The 14,927-nt window shown below is 42.2% G+C and overlaps 1 protein-coding gene across 4 annotated transcripts in view; it reads left to right on the forward strand.

The window, feature by feature from the left end:
- Positions 1 to 14,927, forward strand: part of LOC136864193 (histone-arginine methyltransferase CARMER) — a 466,045-nt gene that overhangs the window by 155,023 nt on the left and 296,095 nt on the right. For all 4 annotated transcript variants that reach the window (XM_067140868.2, XM_067140869.2, XM_068226203.1 and 1 more), the window contains exon 5: positions 9,824 to 10,001. In XM_067140868.2, the coding sequence (XP_066996969.2) occupies positions 9,824 to 10,001 (178 nt within the window). The remainder of the gene's footprint in view (positions 1 to 9,823; positions 10,002 to 14,927) is intronic.

A 14,927-nucleotide genomic window follows, 5' to 3' on the forward strand; every position in this document is an offset into this window, starting at 1 on the left:
ACTCTTGTCATGTTGTTTCCACAAATGACATTAACAGCGCACAAAAATTACAGGTGGAGCAAAGCTTTTTATTTTTCTTTTTTTTTTTTTCTCTTTTGAGGTTATCAGTTTTGGCTTCTTGTCAGTGGTGTGCATAGTGCATAATCTTATCAGGACTGTGGATGATCTGATGTGTGTCTTGGAAGTTCGTGCTAGAGACAGTGTTTAAACCATAGACCAATGACTCTAATGCAGACATGTTTTTACCTGTAAAACCTACAACCTGTTTTCCAGTCATTGACTGGGTCAGGGATGTAATGAATGAAGCATATATAGGCTATTATTATGATGGGGTCGCCACTCCCAAAGTGTCTTTACCTGTAATGCTCTTAATCTTTGTGATTTAATTTGAAAACATTATTTAATATAGTGCACTAATAATAGGCTACCTGGTGTACACATCGGACGAGTTGGCTGTGCGGGAGGCATTCAGGATCAAATCTCACTGTCGGCAGCCCTGAAGATCGTTTTCTGTGGTTTCCAATTTTCACACCAGGAAAATGCTGGGGCTGTACCTTAAGGCCACGGCCGCTTCCTTCCAACTCATAGGCTTTTGCTACCCCATGGTCATCATAAGACCTATCTGTGTCGGTGTGATGTAAAGCCACTAGCAAAAAAGAATAACTGGTGTACTTCACCCCTTGTGGGTGGGGGATGCAGACGAGGAATACACCCACGGTATCCGCTGCCTGTCGTATGAGGTGACTAAAAGGGTAACACCCCCTGCGAGTGGGATATGCAGATGTAGAATACACCCCTGGTATCCCCTGCCTGTCATAAGAGGGGAATAAAAGGGGCGACCTTGGCGCAGACATGGATTGCGGTTTGGCCTCGTGTGTTGGAACCCCTGTGGATGGGACAGGCTGAATACATTCACAGGTAATCCCTGCTTATCGTAGAAGGTGACTGAAAGGGTCGTGTGGGCATCGGTTTCCTCTTGCCTTCTTCTTCTTCTTCTTCTTTTAAGACCGATTCAAAATGCTTGATGTGTGTGCTGCTCGGAGATGGGCCTCTTATGTGTGCGATTACGCTCGAAATCCCGCTGGTTACCCTGGGAAGCCTTCGGGTGGGAGCGCCATGTACCTATGCAGTAATTTCTGCCTGACAGCACAGGTCCCCGCACAGCCGAATACCAGAAGGACATATTATTATTAATTGTTTTTATTTTTTCTTTATATTTATTACTCTGTACACGCTATGGGGTACATCATATTGCGGGTGATTGGAGGAAGGGAGTCCTAGTGTTTATTGCCTCAGTCATCACGTACTAGGTATCGTCCAACATCGGACCGCGGGCAATACCTGCTACGACCAGGTGGGTATTGCCTTGGCTGCTTGGTTTGGCTACAGAGGCCCCTGATCGGAGTGGGTGGCATTCGGGGAGGATTATTTCAGGCATGGCTTCGAAATGCCATCAGTCTGCCCAAGGTGGTCCTCCACCGAAGTCTTTAACATTTGATTCCTTGAGGGGTTCAACACCCTGGGAACAAGCGCAGTGTGAAAGAATGGGATCCAGCTTCCCTAGCATTATGGGTGCTACCAGAACTGATGGGAGTGACTTCAAGCTAGTAACGTCTATTTTGTTTAGTGGGCACATAAAACGTGTCTACGGTGAACTGGAAGATCTAAAAAAAATGCGCAACGGTAGTTTGTTGCTAAAGACGCGCACTGCCTTGCAAGTTGATTGGTTGCTCTAGTGTGGCCACTTTGGCATTGTTCCCATCAAAGTGGAGGACACAACACCTTGAATCTGGTTCATGGAGATATTGTCCACCACGATCTCACCTTGAACTCTGATGATGAGTTGATGGAAGACATGAAGCACCGTGGCATGACACGATTCCAGTGCATTGCGCGCAAAGTCAACAGCGAAGACGTTGCCACCGGTGCATTCATCGTTTCCTTTAAGTTGTCAGTGTTACCAGAAAAAGTCATGGTAACAACCTATCACTGCGATGCAAGGCCGTACATCCCCCTCCCATGCGCTGCTATCAGTTCCAGAGGTTCGGGCATGTGGCATCTCGTTGCTTGAATCTGTCCGTATGTGGTTCATGTGGCAGAGGAGGTCACGGCGTGGAAGAGTGCTCAACTCCTTATGAGTGCACTAACTGCCCTGGTCTTCATTCACCCCAAGATCAGAACTGTTAGTTATATCTCGGTGAGAAGAAGATCCAGAAGATCAAGACCCTTGATGGTCCTTCCTACCATGAAGCGCGCCGCAAGTTCAATTCTACGAATCCCGCCAAGGTGCTAGACAAGATAGCACGGAGTCTTCCAGGTTCGTTGTTTATATCTTCTAAACTTGTTACGATCACTGCGCCCAAGGCGGCTGTTGCTCCCACGGTTAAAGCCGCAAAGAGTAAAAGCTCGAAGGTGGGCACCACCCTGCCTTCAACCACAAACAAGTCTGCTGGCTGGGACTCCTAAGCCGGCGCAGCAGATGGGGAAGGCCATGTCTCCCGCCACAAAAAGGTCGGCAAAAGCCGTTTCCACACCGGAGGAGGCTGCATTGTCGATAAGGGCTGGAAAAATATCTCCCAGCCCATCTAAACACGAAAAGAAGTGGAGCGCCCTTACCAGGTGCTCTCGCACTTCTCCTGCAAAGGGGAAATCATGCTTCCATCTGGAGGGTATGAATCAGCGCCAGCAGGTGCACCTGTTCCTAAACCTGCGCGCTCCCCTCGTATGACTAAATCCCGCCCCCAAAATAAGTCGAAGTTCTGGGCGTCAGTCGCCTTGTCCGTTGACGATGGGATGGACTTCGAGCTTTCCTCTACATCTATGGAAGTAGATGTTGATGTTAGTGCTTAGGTTTTAAGTATAACGTAACATTCTTCCCTGTAGTTCACACTATGGCACTGTTACAGTGGAATTGTAAAAGTTATGATAGGGATCTTGCTAAGCTGCACCAGCTAATTAGTGAGTGTTCGGTGAGTATAGTCTGCATTCAGTAAACTAATCTCAGACCAGGTCATCATGCGGTCTTCAGAAATTTTTTACTATACTCGACAGAACGACATTATGCCAACCGGGCTTCTGGTGGCATTGGCATTTTTGTCCGTTCTGATACCTATAGCGAAGAGGTTCAACGAAGTACCCCGCTGGAGGCTGTAGCAGTTAGTGTTCCACTGCTTTTCATAGCAACAGTGTGTAATGTCTATTTTCCACCAGGCCAGCCTCTTAATATAAATGATGTAACTGATCTGATAGATCAGCTTCCACCTCCATTCCTCCTGAAACACCTTGCGCCAAGGAAAGGAAGTTGGAAACATTAGTAAGAAAGCTGGATTTATGTATTTTGAATACAGGTGAACCGACTCATTTCAGTGTACTGTACTTTATGGCACATACTCTCGCATAGATGTCAGTCTATGCAGCTGAACACTGGTTCCCCTGTTTCGGTGGAATACACATGATGATCTCTGTGACTGTGAACATTTTCACATTGTTCTTACTTTGTTGAAACAGAAATCCATCAAGGCTCATCTTCGATCGATTCTTAAACATGCTGATTGGCCAGAGTTTGCATCAGTAGCTGTCTTTAACGACATGACTAGGGGGAGTGTAGAAAGCGATATCAATTACATAACAAAGGTTATTCTTGCTGCTGAGGAGTCCATTCTGCCGTTTTCAGGGACTCCTCGCCAAAAACTCGTTCCTTGGTGGAACGAAGAAATTGCAGCAGCTATCAAAGAACGCTGTCACGCTCAAAAACGCTATCATAGGCAGCCTACTGTGTCCTATTTGGTTACATTTAAAAACTTCATGCTAAGGTGAGAGTTCAACAGAGTAAGAAAGCTTCGTGGGAAAGATATGTGTGGTCTGTGGCGTCACATACTATGTCATCTCAAGTGTGGACTAAACTTCAAGGTATTTCGGGTATCCAAGGATCATCTTCAGTACTGGAAATTTCCATTGCAGGTAGTATTGTTACTGAACCGCTCTCGATTGCTAACCACATAGCTAGCCATTTCGTGGATGTTTCTGGCTCCTGGAATTACCATCCTGATTTCCTCGCTCTAAAGCATGAGGCATAACGTCATCACCTCAGTTTTGCCACTCAAGCTTCAGAGGAGTGTAACGTGCCCTTTACGGAGTGAGAATCACTTTTATGTGGCTCCCAAGCCACATGAGTGTAGAGGGGAAACTAGTTAGCTGATAAGGCTGCCAAGGAGGCAGTTACATTGCCCCTGTTGCCTTACAAGGTTCCAGCAAGTGATATTCGCTCTCAGCTGAGACATTTGGTTGTGTCCCATTGGGAGATGGAGTGGCAGGCCACTCCACTTCCAAATAATCTGAGAGCGATAAAAGGAACAACAAAGGTATTGAGGACTTCCCTTCGGGCTTCTCAGAGGGAAGCAGTGGTATTATGTCGTCTTCGGAACGGCTGTGGTATAGTAACGCACTCCTGTTTACTGAAACGAGAACCCACCTGCGGTGTGTACTTGCGGCAATCATCTTACCATGGTACACATCCTTATGGAGTGTGTGAACCTCGTCGATTTTCATCATAGTCTAAAACTCCTGAGTACCATCTCCCTCATCCTACGAGATGACTAGCAGTCGGCAGACGTCGTCATCCATTTTATGAGGGATAGTGGTTTGTTTTGTCGCATATAAACGTAGGGTTTCGTATTAGTCTTTATGTTATTGTTTACTACATTTTATTAAATTGACCCCGTTTTAGTTTGTGTTTATATATTTTAATTTGTATTTTTAAATAGTATGAGTGGGTTCAAATATAAATGGAATGTTATATTTTATTTAAGTTCATTTATTGAAAAACACAAGGCAATTACAATTTATTTTTCCACATAGTTTCCTGCTTTGGAAATGCATTTGTCCCAATGTATGGGCAGCTTTTTGATGCCATCATCGTAAAAAGAGCAGGGTCGTGTCACCAGCCAGTTGCGTACAAAGTCTTTCACACTCCCGTCATCTTCAAATCGTTGCCCTCCTAAAGCTTCTTTAAGCAGTCTGAACAAATGGAAATCGCAGGGCGATAAGTCCGGGCTGTAAGGAGGATGATCAAGTGTAGTCCAGTACATTTCCTGTAGCTAGGAGCAGAGCTGTAGTATGGGGACACGCATTGTCGTGGAGGATGATGACCTGTCGAATCGGTTGGTCTCGTCTTTTGCGGTGATGTGCCTTGTTCAACAGCTTGCAGTAGTAAGCCTCATTGATTGTGCGTCGCTCATGCAAAAAATCAATCAGCAAAATGCCTCGCCGATTGAAGAAAAGGGTTGCAAGTACCTTGCCAGCTGACAGTCAGAGTCTTGGCTTTCACTGGTGCTGCCTCCCCTTTCCCCTGCCACTCCTTACTAGCTTGTTTGGATTCGGAAGTGTGGTGGTGGACCCATGTTTCATTGCAGGTGACAATCCGACTCAAAAATGCATCACCTTCTTCCGCAAACCTTGCTGTAGCCTCTGACAGACCTCCAAACGTCTTAACTTCAGATTTTTTGGTCAAAATCTTGTCTGGAACATACTTTATGGAATTGTAGGTAATTTGTGATGATTGCTTGTCAACTCCCATAACTGATTCCGACTTCTTCTGCAATTTCTGATATCTCGCCTGACGATCATCATCAACAATGTCTTTAACCACACAAATGTTTTCGTCTGTAATGCTGGTCCGAGGATGGCGATCGTGTTACTGATTTTCCACACTTCTCGTCCTTCCTTGACCTTTTTGTGCCAGGCAAACACAACACTTCCTTGACAATGTTTGATCACCGAACTGTGCAGTCAATCTCTGGCAAATTTCCGCCACTGTAACTCATTCGCGAGCAAGAAATTTTATAATTATGCATTGCGCAGTGGAGGGGTGCACCTGTGTTGCTCCAACATCGTGAGCGTTACTGAAGAAACGGTGTGAAATATTTTACAGCACACTCTCCCTACTCCTAACGGTCCTGCGTAAGCATAGCAGAAGCGCAGGGCCAGTCCTACCAACTGTTGATTGAAACTAAGGCGTTGCAAATGAGATCCACTGATTGTTTTAAACTCACAGTCATTGTTCATTATCATTTGTTTTAAATTCTACTCAGTGGATACATTTTAAAATCTTAATTATCATATCATGTCGTCCATCTCATACCATTAGGAGCCGATTACCTTAGATGTTAGGCACCTTTAAAACCAAGCAGCAGCATCATCATCATCATCATTAGGGGGCAGATTTTTCTGTGACAAGTCATATTTTTTCCCTTAACATTATATCTTATAGTCTTGTATTTTCAACACGTTTCCAAGCATGACAATCAAAATTAAACAGGTTTTATTGGGCATATAAATGCATATTTAGGCTTTCTTAAGTTTTATGGCATATTTTGAACAAAATATTATTAAAACGGCATATTTTGGTAATTTTCATTTGAATTTCATTTTATAAAAATCAGAATAAGCTCTAGAAATTATTTTTCAGGATAGACTGGAATATACTACTTAAGAACCAGTCTAAAGAAGTGTATGGAATGTTTTTAACAGGTAGGAGCTGTTGTTTGCTAGCTGGGTCAATTCCTGGAAACCGGGCTATTGTTTACACGGAAACAGAGGTAATTCTGCAGTTATTTGTCATTGTTCTTATCTCTCTCCTTCGCCCTTCCCTCATCCACTTTCAACACACTGAATGACCTTGTTCATTAGGGAGCTTCAGTCATTCAGTTGCTTTCAATATGCCTAAAACTAAAGTCTCCATTTGTGGGAAGTTGCAAAGTTTTTTCGCGAGTCGGTGAAAACATATTCAGTACGGATGGAGTGTTATTATTCTGTAAATTGTGTGAGGTAAGTTACTGCCGAAAAACGCTTCTCTGTGCAACAACACTGTAATACTGTAAAACACAAGAATTGTGTAACTAGATATTCTGCACTCGAAAATAGGCAACGTCTGCTATTTGAAACCCCGACATCAAGTTCACAGTGTTCACAATTTTCACAAGATCTCTGCAAGGTGATGTTTCATCTAATATTCCTTTAAAGAAACTTAACAGCCAAAGCTTCAGACAGTTTCTTTAAAAAAAAATGCATCCTGTTCCCAACAAATCTACTCTCAGGAAAGACTGTCTGACCCCTTGTTATGAAGAGATGTTGGATAAAATAAGGCGTGGCATGGGAGACAGTAAGATATGGGTTTCAATAGATGAGACCACAGATGTGGATGGAAGTTATGTAGCAAATGTGATCGTTGGCACGCTGAAGGAAGACCGGCCTGGAGATACGTTCCTCCTGACATGTGAAATGCTAGAGAAGACAAACCATTCTACCATTGCAGTTCTCTTCAACAATTCAATGAATCTGTTGTGGCCAAATGGGGCAAAGAGAGAGCACATTTTTCTATTTGTAACTGATACTGCTCCGTATATGGTGAAGGCAGCCAAGGGACTTACAATGCTATACCCGAAAATGATACATGTAACCTGTCTTGCACATGCCTTGCATAGGGCAGCTGAAGAAGGTAGAAGTAGCTACCCTGAAGTTGATAAATTAATATCCAACTGTAAGAAAGTGTTTGTCAAAGCTCCACTTCACGTTCGGAAATTTCAAGGAGAAGCACCTTCACTACCCCTACCTCCCCAGCCAGTTATAACACGATGGGGGACTTGGCTTGATGCCGCAGTGTACTATTGCAACAACTTAGATGTCCTGGAGAAGATCGTGAAGTCTTTTGATCCTGCAGAATCGTCCTCCATAAAAACCACTCAAGATTTATTTTCAGGCGCTACATTAAAAGCGGACCTGGCTTACATAAAGTCCAATTTTAATTCTTTATCTGGAGCAGTCACGCAACTGGAAGTTTCAGGTGCAGAACTAAGTGATGCACTGGTTGTTGGAAAGTGCATTGGACAGAAATGAGAAAATGTACTGGAAAGAAATAGTGGACTTGTGTACCTGCACGGAATAAGTGACATTCTTTGTGGAAACCGTTCATCTGCAGATTTCCAGGAATTTTCTCCAAGTGATTTAACTCTATTTAAGTATGCTCCCGTTACATCCTGTGATGTCGAAAGAAGTTTTTCTCGCTACAAGACGATACTCAGCAACAACAGGAGGGGATTCTCATTCAACAAACCTAAGATGCATGTGGTCATAAATTGCAACAATTCTGATAATGGAGACCAGATCATGTATAAAAGTTTCATTCAAATAACGTATGTTTTGTGTATAAATTAAAACTGATTGAATATTGAACAGTGAAAGTAACTGTAGTGTTTATGTCTTCCACAGAGTCCGTCATTGCCTAGGAGTATGCAGTGTAACCTTAATGAGTTCATGAAATATTCATCATTTTAGTTGATTTTAGGTTAAAGATTTCGAAGAATTAAAACTTTTTAAAGTCTAAATTAATTGCAGCCTGTGGCAATCATAATGAAAGTGTTTCTATGTAACGTAGATGCTATTCATTAACACATTCTCGCCCATCATCTGAGCGGCTATTTAAAGGGCTGACCCGGCTATTCCAGCTGTTAGTGGCAGAGCAAACAACAAAGAATTCTTTTCACAATAAGTTCTAAACTGAACAAGATATGGAAACAAAATTTTCCACATACCTTAATGAAGTCCTCTAGTATCTCTGTAGGGTGTGGTAGGTAATGTCACACTTTCCTGGGTGAATGGGAACACTAAACATTCCAAAAAATAGCGTGTTTCACTAATAATTTTATTTTTGAAGCACACTTTGCACATTCTTCAGGGGAACTTGTCTATATTTGATGGTGGAAACTTTAAGAGAATATACTCTTTTCTCTTCGCATCTGACCTAAATGATGGATCCTTGGCCGGTGCCCTTTTTCGCGGCAAAATTGCAGGACGTTGACTTGGAGCTGATGACGTAGATGGAGCTGAGATTTCGGAGAGAGGTGACTGTACTTGTATGTCGGGTTCACTTTTTACCCCGTTTGAGAATCGCCTGGTGTTCCTTTAGATCTTTTGGTACACCCCTATTCGACCGTATTGTTCCTCATACGGCAGTGTTCTGTTCCCGTAATTGTTTCGCGAGTCAAACGCTATTTGTAATAATTGTCCATATAGACTGTATACCCCTGGTCAAGATAATTTTCAAGCAGCTGAAAAACTGTGCTTTGTAAATTCGCATCACTTGCATCATTTATATTGTCCCTGCACGCCATGGTTATACTTCAGAACGCGACTATACACACGCTTGTGCAATCACAAACCAACTACGCAGCTAGTTGTGCGAGCGCTAGGCTACCTTCAGAAACAAAACAAAGAAAGTGCATTGGGAGGGAAAATCACTGTGGCCATGTGGTTTTCAGTGAGTAGAAACATTCATAAGTGTATAACATTCATCTCTCTCGCACATATTTGTGACCAAAATAGATCCCAGCTGCGTAGGAACAGCTCGAGTTCAAGGTTGCGCTTATCCGGGCTAACTCGGATACGGTCCACAGCATGGTCACGCGCTATAGGCAATAACTCGGATACAGGCGTGAATGTGTTAAGTCATATTTTGAATATTATAGGTCATATTTTTATGTTTTTAGGTCATAAATGCATACATGTTTCATGCATTTTTAGGTCATAGAAATCCGCCCCCTAATCATCATCATCTCCTTTTAATACAATTACTATAACTCTTATGTTTGTGATATGTGTAACATTTGGTGTAGCCATGAAAGTGGGAATACAGCATTTTGTTGCAAAGTTGTATTAGGCAAGTGACAGCTAAATTCTTGATTTCTGTTGCTTGATTTGTTGAATAAGTGTAGTATTTTGTTAATCCATTTGGAGATGTAAACTTAGGGACTGACCTTCCTTGTTGCAGACACTGGTGAACGCAAATGGCCTTAAAGAAAAAATAATAGTAATAGCAGGCAAGATAGAAGAAATTTCATTACCAGAAGAAGTAGATGTTATTGTGTCAGAACCTATGGGCTACATGCTGTACAATGAAAGAATGTTAGAATCTTACCTTCATGCAAAGAAGTGGCTCAAGGAAGGTGGTAAGTACTGTATATTATGTTACGTCTGCTTTATAATTGCAAATATTGATTATTACTTGGAATATTTTATAGTCACATAGCAGTTCCTGTATTGCTACTGTATTACTTTGGTTTCATGAAGTACAATAGAAACGACAGTATGAAATAACTGATCCATAATACACATCACTACTATGTTTCATGTTGTCCAGTGGTAACATTACTAATATCACAAACGTTCATTATCCTTACTTATATTCAGTATCTCACATTTCTTCAGTCTCTCCTTCACCCTCCAGCATACATGATTTTAACAACATAACCGCACCATGTATGTACATATTCACTAAATTGCTTCTGAAAAGTAGTTGAAGGGGGGATTGTTTATAAGAGCTTTTGAATATCTGCACCCCCAGATAACCATCTTTCCAAGAGTGCACTGATTAACTATCCAAGACCACTTGATTGTCTACTGACTGGTTGTGAACAAGGTTGTCCTGTATGAAGGTCACTGAATGAGCTCAACCCTCGTATGGGTGATGTTGATAAACGTGATTCAGTGCACATAATGTCCCTCAGGATGTACAGAAGGCGACCTCATTTTGGTGGTGTAAAACACTATAATTTTAGCCCAGTATTGGATTAATGTTATCTAACTTCCTGAAAGGAATGAAAAAGTCCGAGAGGAGGTGGGAATAGGAGACTCCCTACTACAGAGGATTCAGAAAGCAAGACTGAAGTGGTTTGGCCATGTACCAAGGATGAGTGAAAACAGAACTGCAAGAAGAGAATATGAAAGAGAAGTAAAAGGAAAAAGACCAGTGGGCAGACCCAGAGGAAAATGGACAGATCTGGTGAAGAAAGATGAGGAGAGAAGACAAGATTGGGAGAAGATTATGAGAGAATAGTGGTTCATGGATAGACAAAAATGAAGGGGGCTCATACACCACACCCAGGCAACTGGAGATGATGATGATGATGATGATGATGATGATGATGATGATGATGATGATGATGATGATAGACATGTGGCCAGTGTTGTCAAATACTGTACACAGGATACTATCTAGGACTGATGTTGTTGTAGGTTCCTGGGCAAGAGGTACATCCCTTTTGATTAGGGTTCATCTTTATTTCACATTGTAATATGGCATCGAGTACACACTCTAGGATTCTCCTAACCACCAAGCAAATGGGAAAAGGCTCGAAATTAGCAGAATCCATTTCATCTCATCTTTTACAAATTAAAATTTTCTTGCTTGCATGAGACATGCCAGAATGTGGCCAGTGTGGGGAATCACTGTATGAATGTTTTGTTTTGTATCTCAGCGACTTGACATTTTTAACAGTAGGTAGCCTCAAGACTCAATCTGGCCTGGGTGGTGTGTCAGTTTTAATGCTCTTACCAGTATGCATCACCTACACTGATGACTGGGTCGTATTCTTCATCGAGACAAGCTCTTTTAACCGTTTACGATATGAAAAGGATATTTCATCACAAAGGCATGTATTCTTGTTGGAAAACTATTCACTGAATTTTTCAAATATTAGTTCCGGGTTGGCTTTACACCGTCTTCTCTCCCTAAATTATGTACCTTACATCTTTTCTCCATTGATTGTAAAAATTGTATCCGGTTATCTCATTTGCATACTTTTAACGTCTCTGATGCTTTTTCCCTGAAGAATAAATGGGATTTTTTTTGTTTTCTTGTGTATGTGCCCACATGAAGGAGTTCATAATTGAGTGTGTTGTGTCAAGTCTGTAGATTTAAATGATACCCTTGGTTATATTATGTTGAACCCTTGGTTATATTATGTTGATGGATTCTGATTTTTAGAAAAATTGTTGCTCATTAATTTCAGCATGACATTCAAAATATGCTCATTACTCTGAACATCCTAATGCAGGCTGGGTTGAGTAGCTCAGGCTAGAGCACTGGCCTTCCAGCCCAACTTCGCAGGTTTGATCCTGGCTCAGCCCAGTGGTATTTGAAATGCTGAAATACATCAGCCTCATGTCGGTATATTAACTGGCATGTGAAAGAAATCTTGCGGTACAAAATTCAGGTACCTTGGCGTTGTAATGCTATGGACTTATCCTGTATCCCAACTACCTTACAACATCTCCGCATCATTTTTCACCATTCTTGATGGCGACATTTGAACTGCATTACTCGCCGGCAGCATTTCAACTGAACACTGGACTCTCTATGTCAGCTTTCTGTTGACATAATTTTCTACAAATGTCTCAAAGCTTCTTTTCACTACTTTTTTACTTCCAAATACTGTTGTACTACTAATATTACTTGAATGGCCAGTGGATTATGAATACTTATCAGTGACAGTTAAAATTAACCCTTAAATGGGTACTCATTATGCACACAGTAGTAGTAGTAGTAGTAGTAGTAGTAGTTGTAGTTGTAGTTGTTGTTTATATCATAGTCTTGCTTTGGAGCTCTTCACCAATAAATTAATTAATTAATGGTTGGATTCGCCACTATTGAGGAAGTGTTCTTATTCTGGCCTCTATTGCAATCTAGAGATTAGCATAGCAGCTACCCACTCATTTGGCTCTGCTGTGGACAATTTCAGTCCTGGAATGAGGGCTGGAACTGAATGTGCTCAGCTTTGTGAGAATGATGGTAACCATTTCTGTTACCTCGCTTGAACTCCACTCAAAGTGGTTTCCTCACTTTGTCTCCAGGTGAATTCCATGATGGTACCTAACATAGAAACTAGGGGCACTTCTCTCCTAATCCTAGCCCTAATTGGTTGCAGATACACACACCAATCAGATATCACAGCTACAAAGGCTATCAGATTGACCTGACGTTTTAATTACAAGTATTCACCACATTTTCTTAAGATCCAAAATTGAAGCAAGCTCTACAGTTTGTATGTAGTGCATTAAGATGTAATTTCCTGGTTGTTGACTCAGCTTTAGAGTATACATAAATGTTTGCAAGCATGTTCTGTAAGGGAGATTAAAAATGAAGTTTTCTATGTATTTATATTTTAAAATTCCCCTCCTCTCCCCCCCCCCTCCCACCCCATCTATTAGTTAAATTCCAATCTTTTCAAAAATAACAAGCTTCATATCGGTACTGATTTCCTTTTTCAAGTAAAACTCTCCTCTTCGACCACTCGATGTGCCTCTGCAGCAGAAATGAAAATATTTCACCTTATTATCAGAGTTTGATAGGGGGGGAGCATTATTGGAATGTACGGGGCTGGATGGTAGTATCAACGAATTGCCCATCACCTAGGCCATTCTCACCAGATTGATAGGGCATTTTGGGTCCAGTGGATGCGTGAGGGCACACCTACATGGCAATAGGTCATGGGACGTCTTTGCCTGGTCACCTGGAGAGAGGGTCATCTGATCCTGCAACAAGCATAAGCAGATCCAACTGTTACAGTCTCCTTCATTTAGGCACTGTAGCACCATTGTTACAGACCTCGTATGTCTGCCCAAACCATTTCCAGGTGCTTAACTAATTGTGGCGGGTCCTGAGAATTCTCGTAGTTTCTCGGTCAACCGTGCGTGACGGCCTACGGGAATTCTCGTTTTTATGGACCTTGCGTTTCCTTGATCGCTGCTACAATCTGGTGGCAAAATTATAAGTTTTAAACCATGTAGTCATGGAATAAATATTATGAGGTTACTGCTGCTCCATCATCATCTTTTCTTTAAGCCTTCATAACAAAATAATATCGGAAATGTTGAGCTATTCCTTGGAGCATCAGTGCAGTTGTCAACATGGCCCAGCGCATGCAGTTGCTAACAGATATGGATATTTGTAATGAATTATGTGCGGACTGGTTATCAGATATACCTATGGTTATCAGATGTAACTAAAGACAGCGAATGAGATGTATCTAATTATGTGAGTGATTCTGGCAGTGCTTTTGGTCCTTCTATATCATATCGTGAACAACAATCTTGTGTGTTGGAATAGAGCAGAGACTCGGGTGCTCACAAGTTGAGTATAGATAGCACTTGTAGTACTTAGTAGGTATAGATACAGTCACTGGCTTCTCAAAAGATAATCCAGTTCATAATTCAAAAGTTTGTGGTTGATATCTAGAATAGTTTTCGCGTTACTTGAATTTAAGTTCAGCAGTGAAAATTTGTTCTTGCAGGCTTGAACTATCCGGTCAACAGGAGGTAGTAGCCTCCGTTTGGATGTGGTCGCAAATGAATTAACAGAAGGAAATTTAGGATCTCGGCACCCATTACATGTCCTGCCATTGACGCCCACCCACCGTTGTTTCCATTTACGGTGGTGCCATTAACAACAAACCAGTGGGGAATCCAAGTTCTCTTTGTGCACTGACGATGACAATGTTCCTCTCTGGGGGTCTTGTATTTAACGCCTCAATCCTGTCGTCGAAGTTGCACGAGACACTGTTCCCACTGTTGTGTTGGTCTGGTTGACCTTTGCTTACAACAGTTGGTCACTCGTAGTAGTGATACGAGGGATATTGACAGCACAGTGATATGTGCAGAGCATCCTGCAGCCAGATGTGTTTCCCTTTATGACAGGCATTTTCCAGCAGGATAATGCTCGGCCACATACAGCAAGGGTATTGCAGAAATGCTTCCAAAACATTGACACATTTCCGTGGCCTCTCCAGTTGTCAGATTTATCATCCATTGAACTTGTCTTGGACAACCTAGGGGACCAACTGCAGCACCTAGTAGTTTACATACCGGGTGAGTTGGCCGTGGGGTTAGGGGCACGCAGCTGTGAGCTCACATCCGGGAGATAGTGGGTTCGAACGCCACTGTCAACAGTCCTGAAGATGGTTTTCCATGGTTTCCCATTTTCACACCAGGCAAATGCTCTGGCTGTACCTTAATTAAGGCCACGGCCGTTTCCTGTCCCATCGTCGCCATAAGACCTATCTGTATTGGTGCGATGTACAGCTAATTTTAAAAAAAGT

The sequence above is a fragment of the Anabrus simplex genome, chromosome 2 (genome assembly GCF_040414725.1).
Source record: "Anabrus simplex isolate iqAnaSimp1 chromosome 2, ASM4041472v1, whole genome shotgun sequence".
Classification (NCBI taxonomy): Eukaryota; Metazoa; Arthropoda; class Insecta; order Orthoptera; family Tettigoniidae; genus Anabrus; species Anabrus simplex.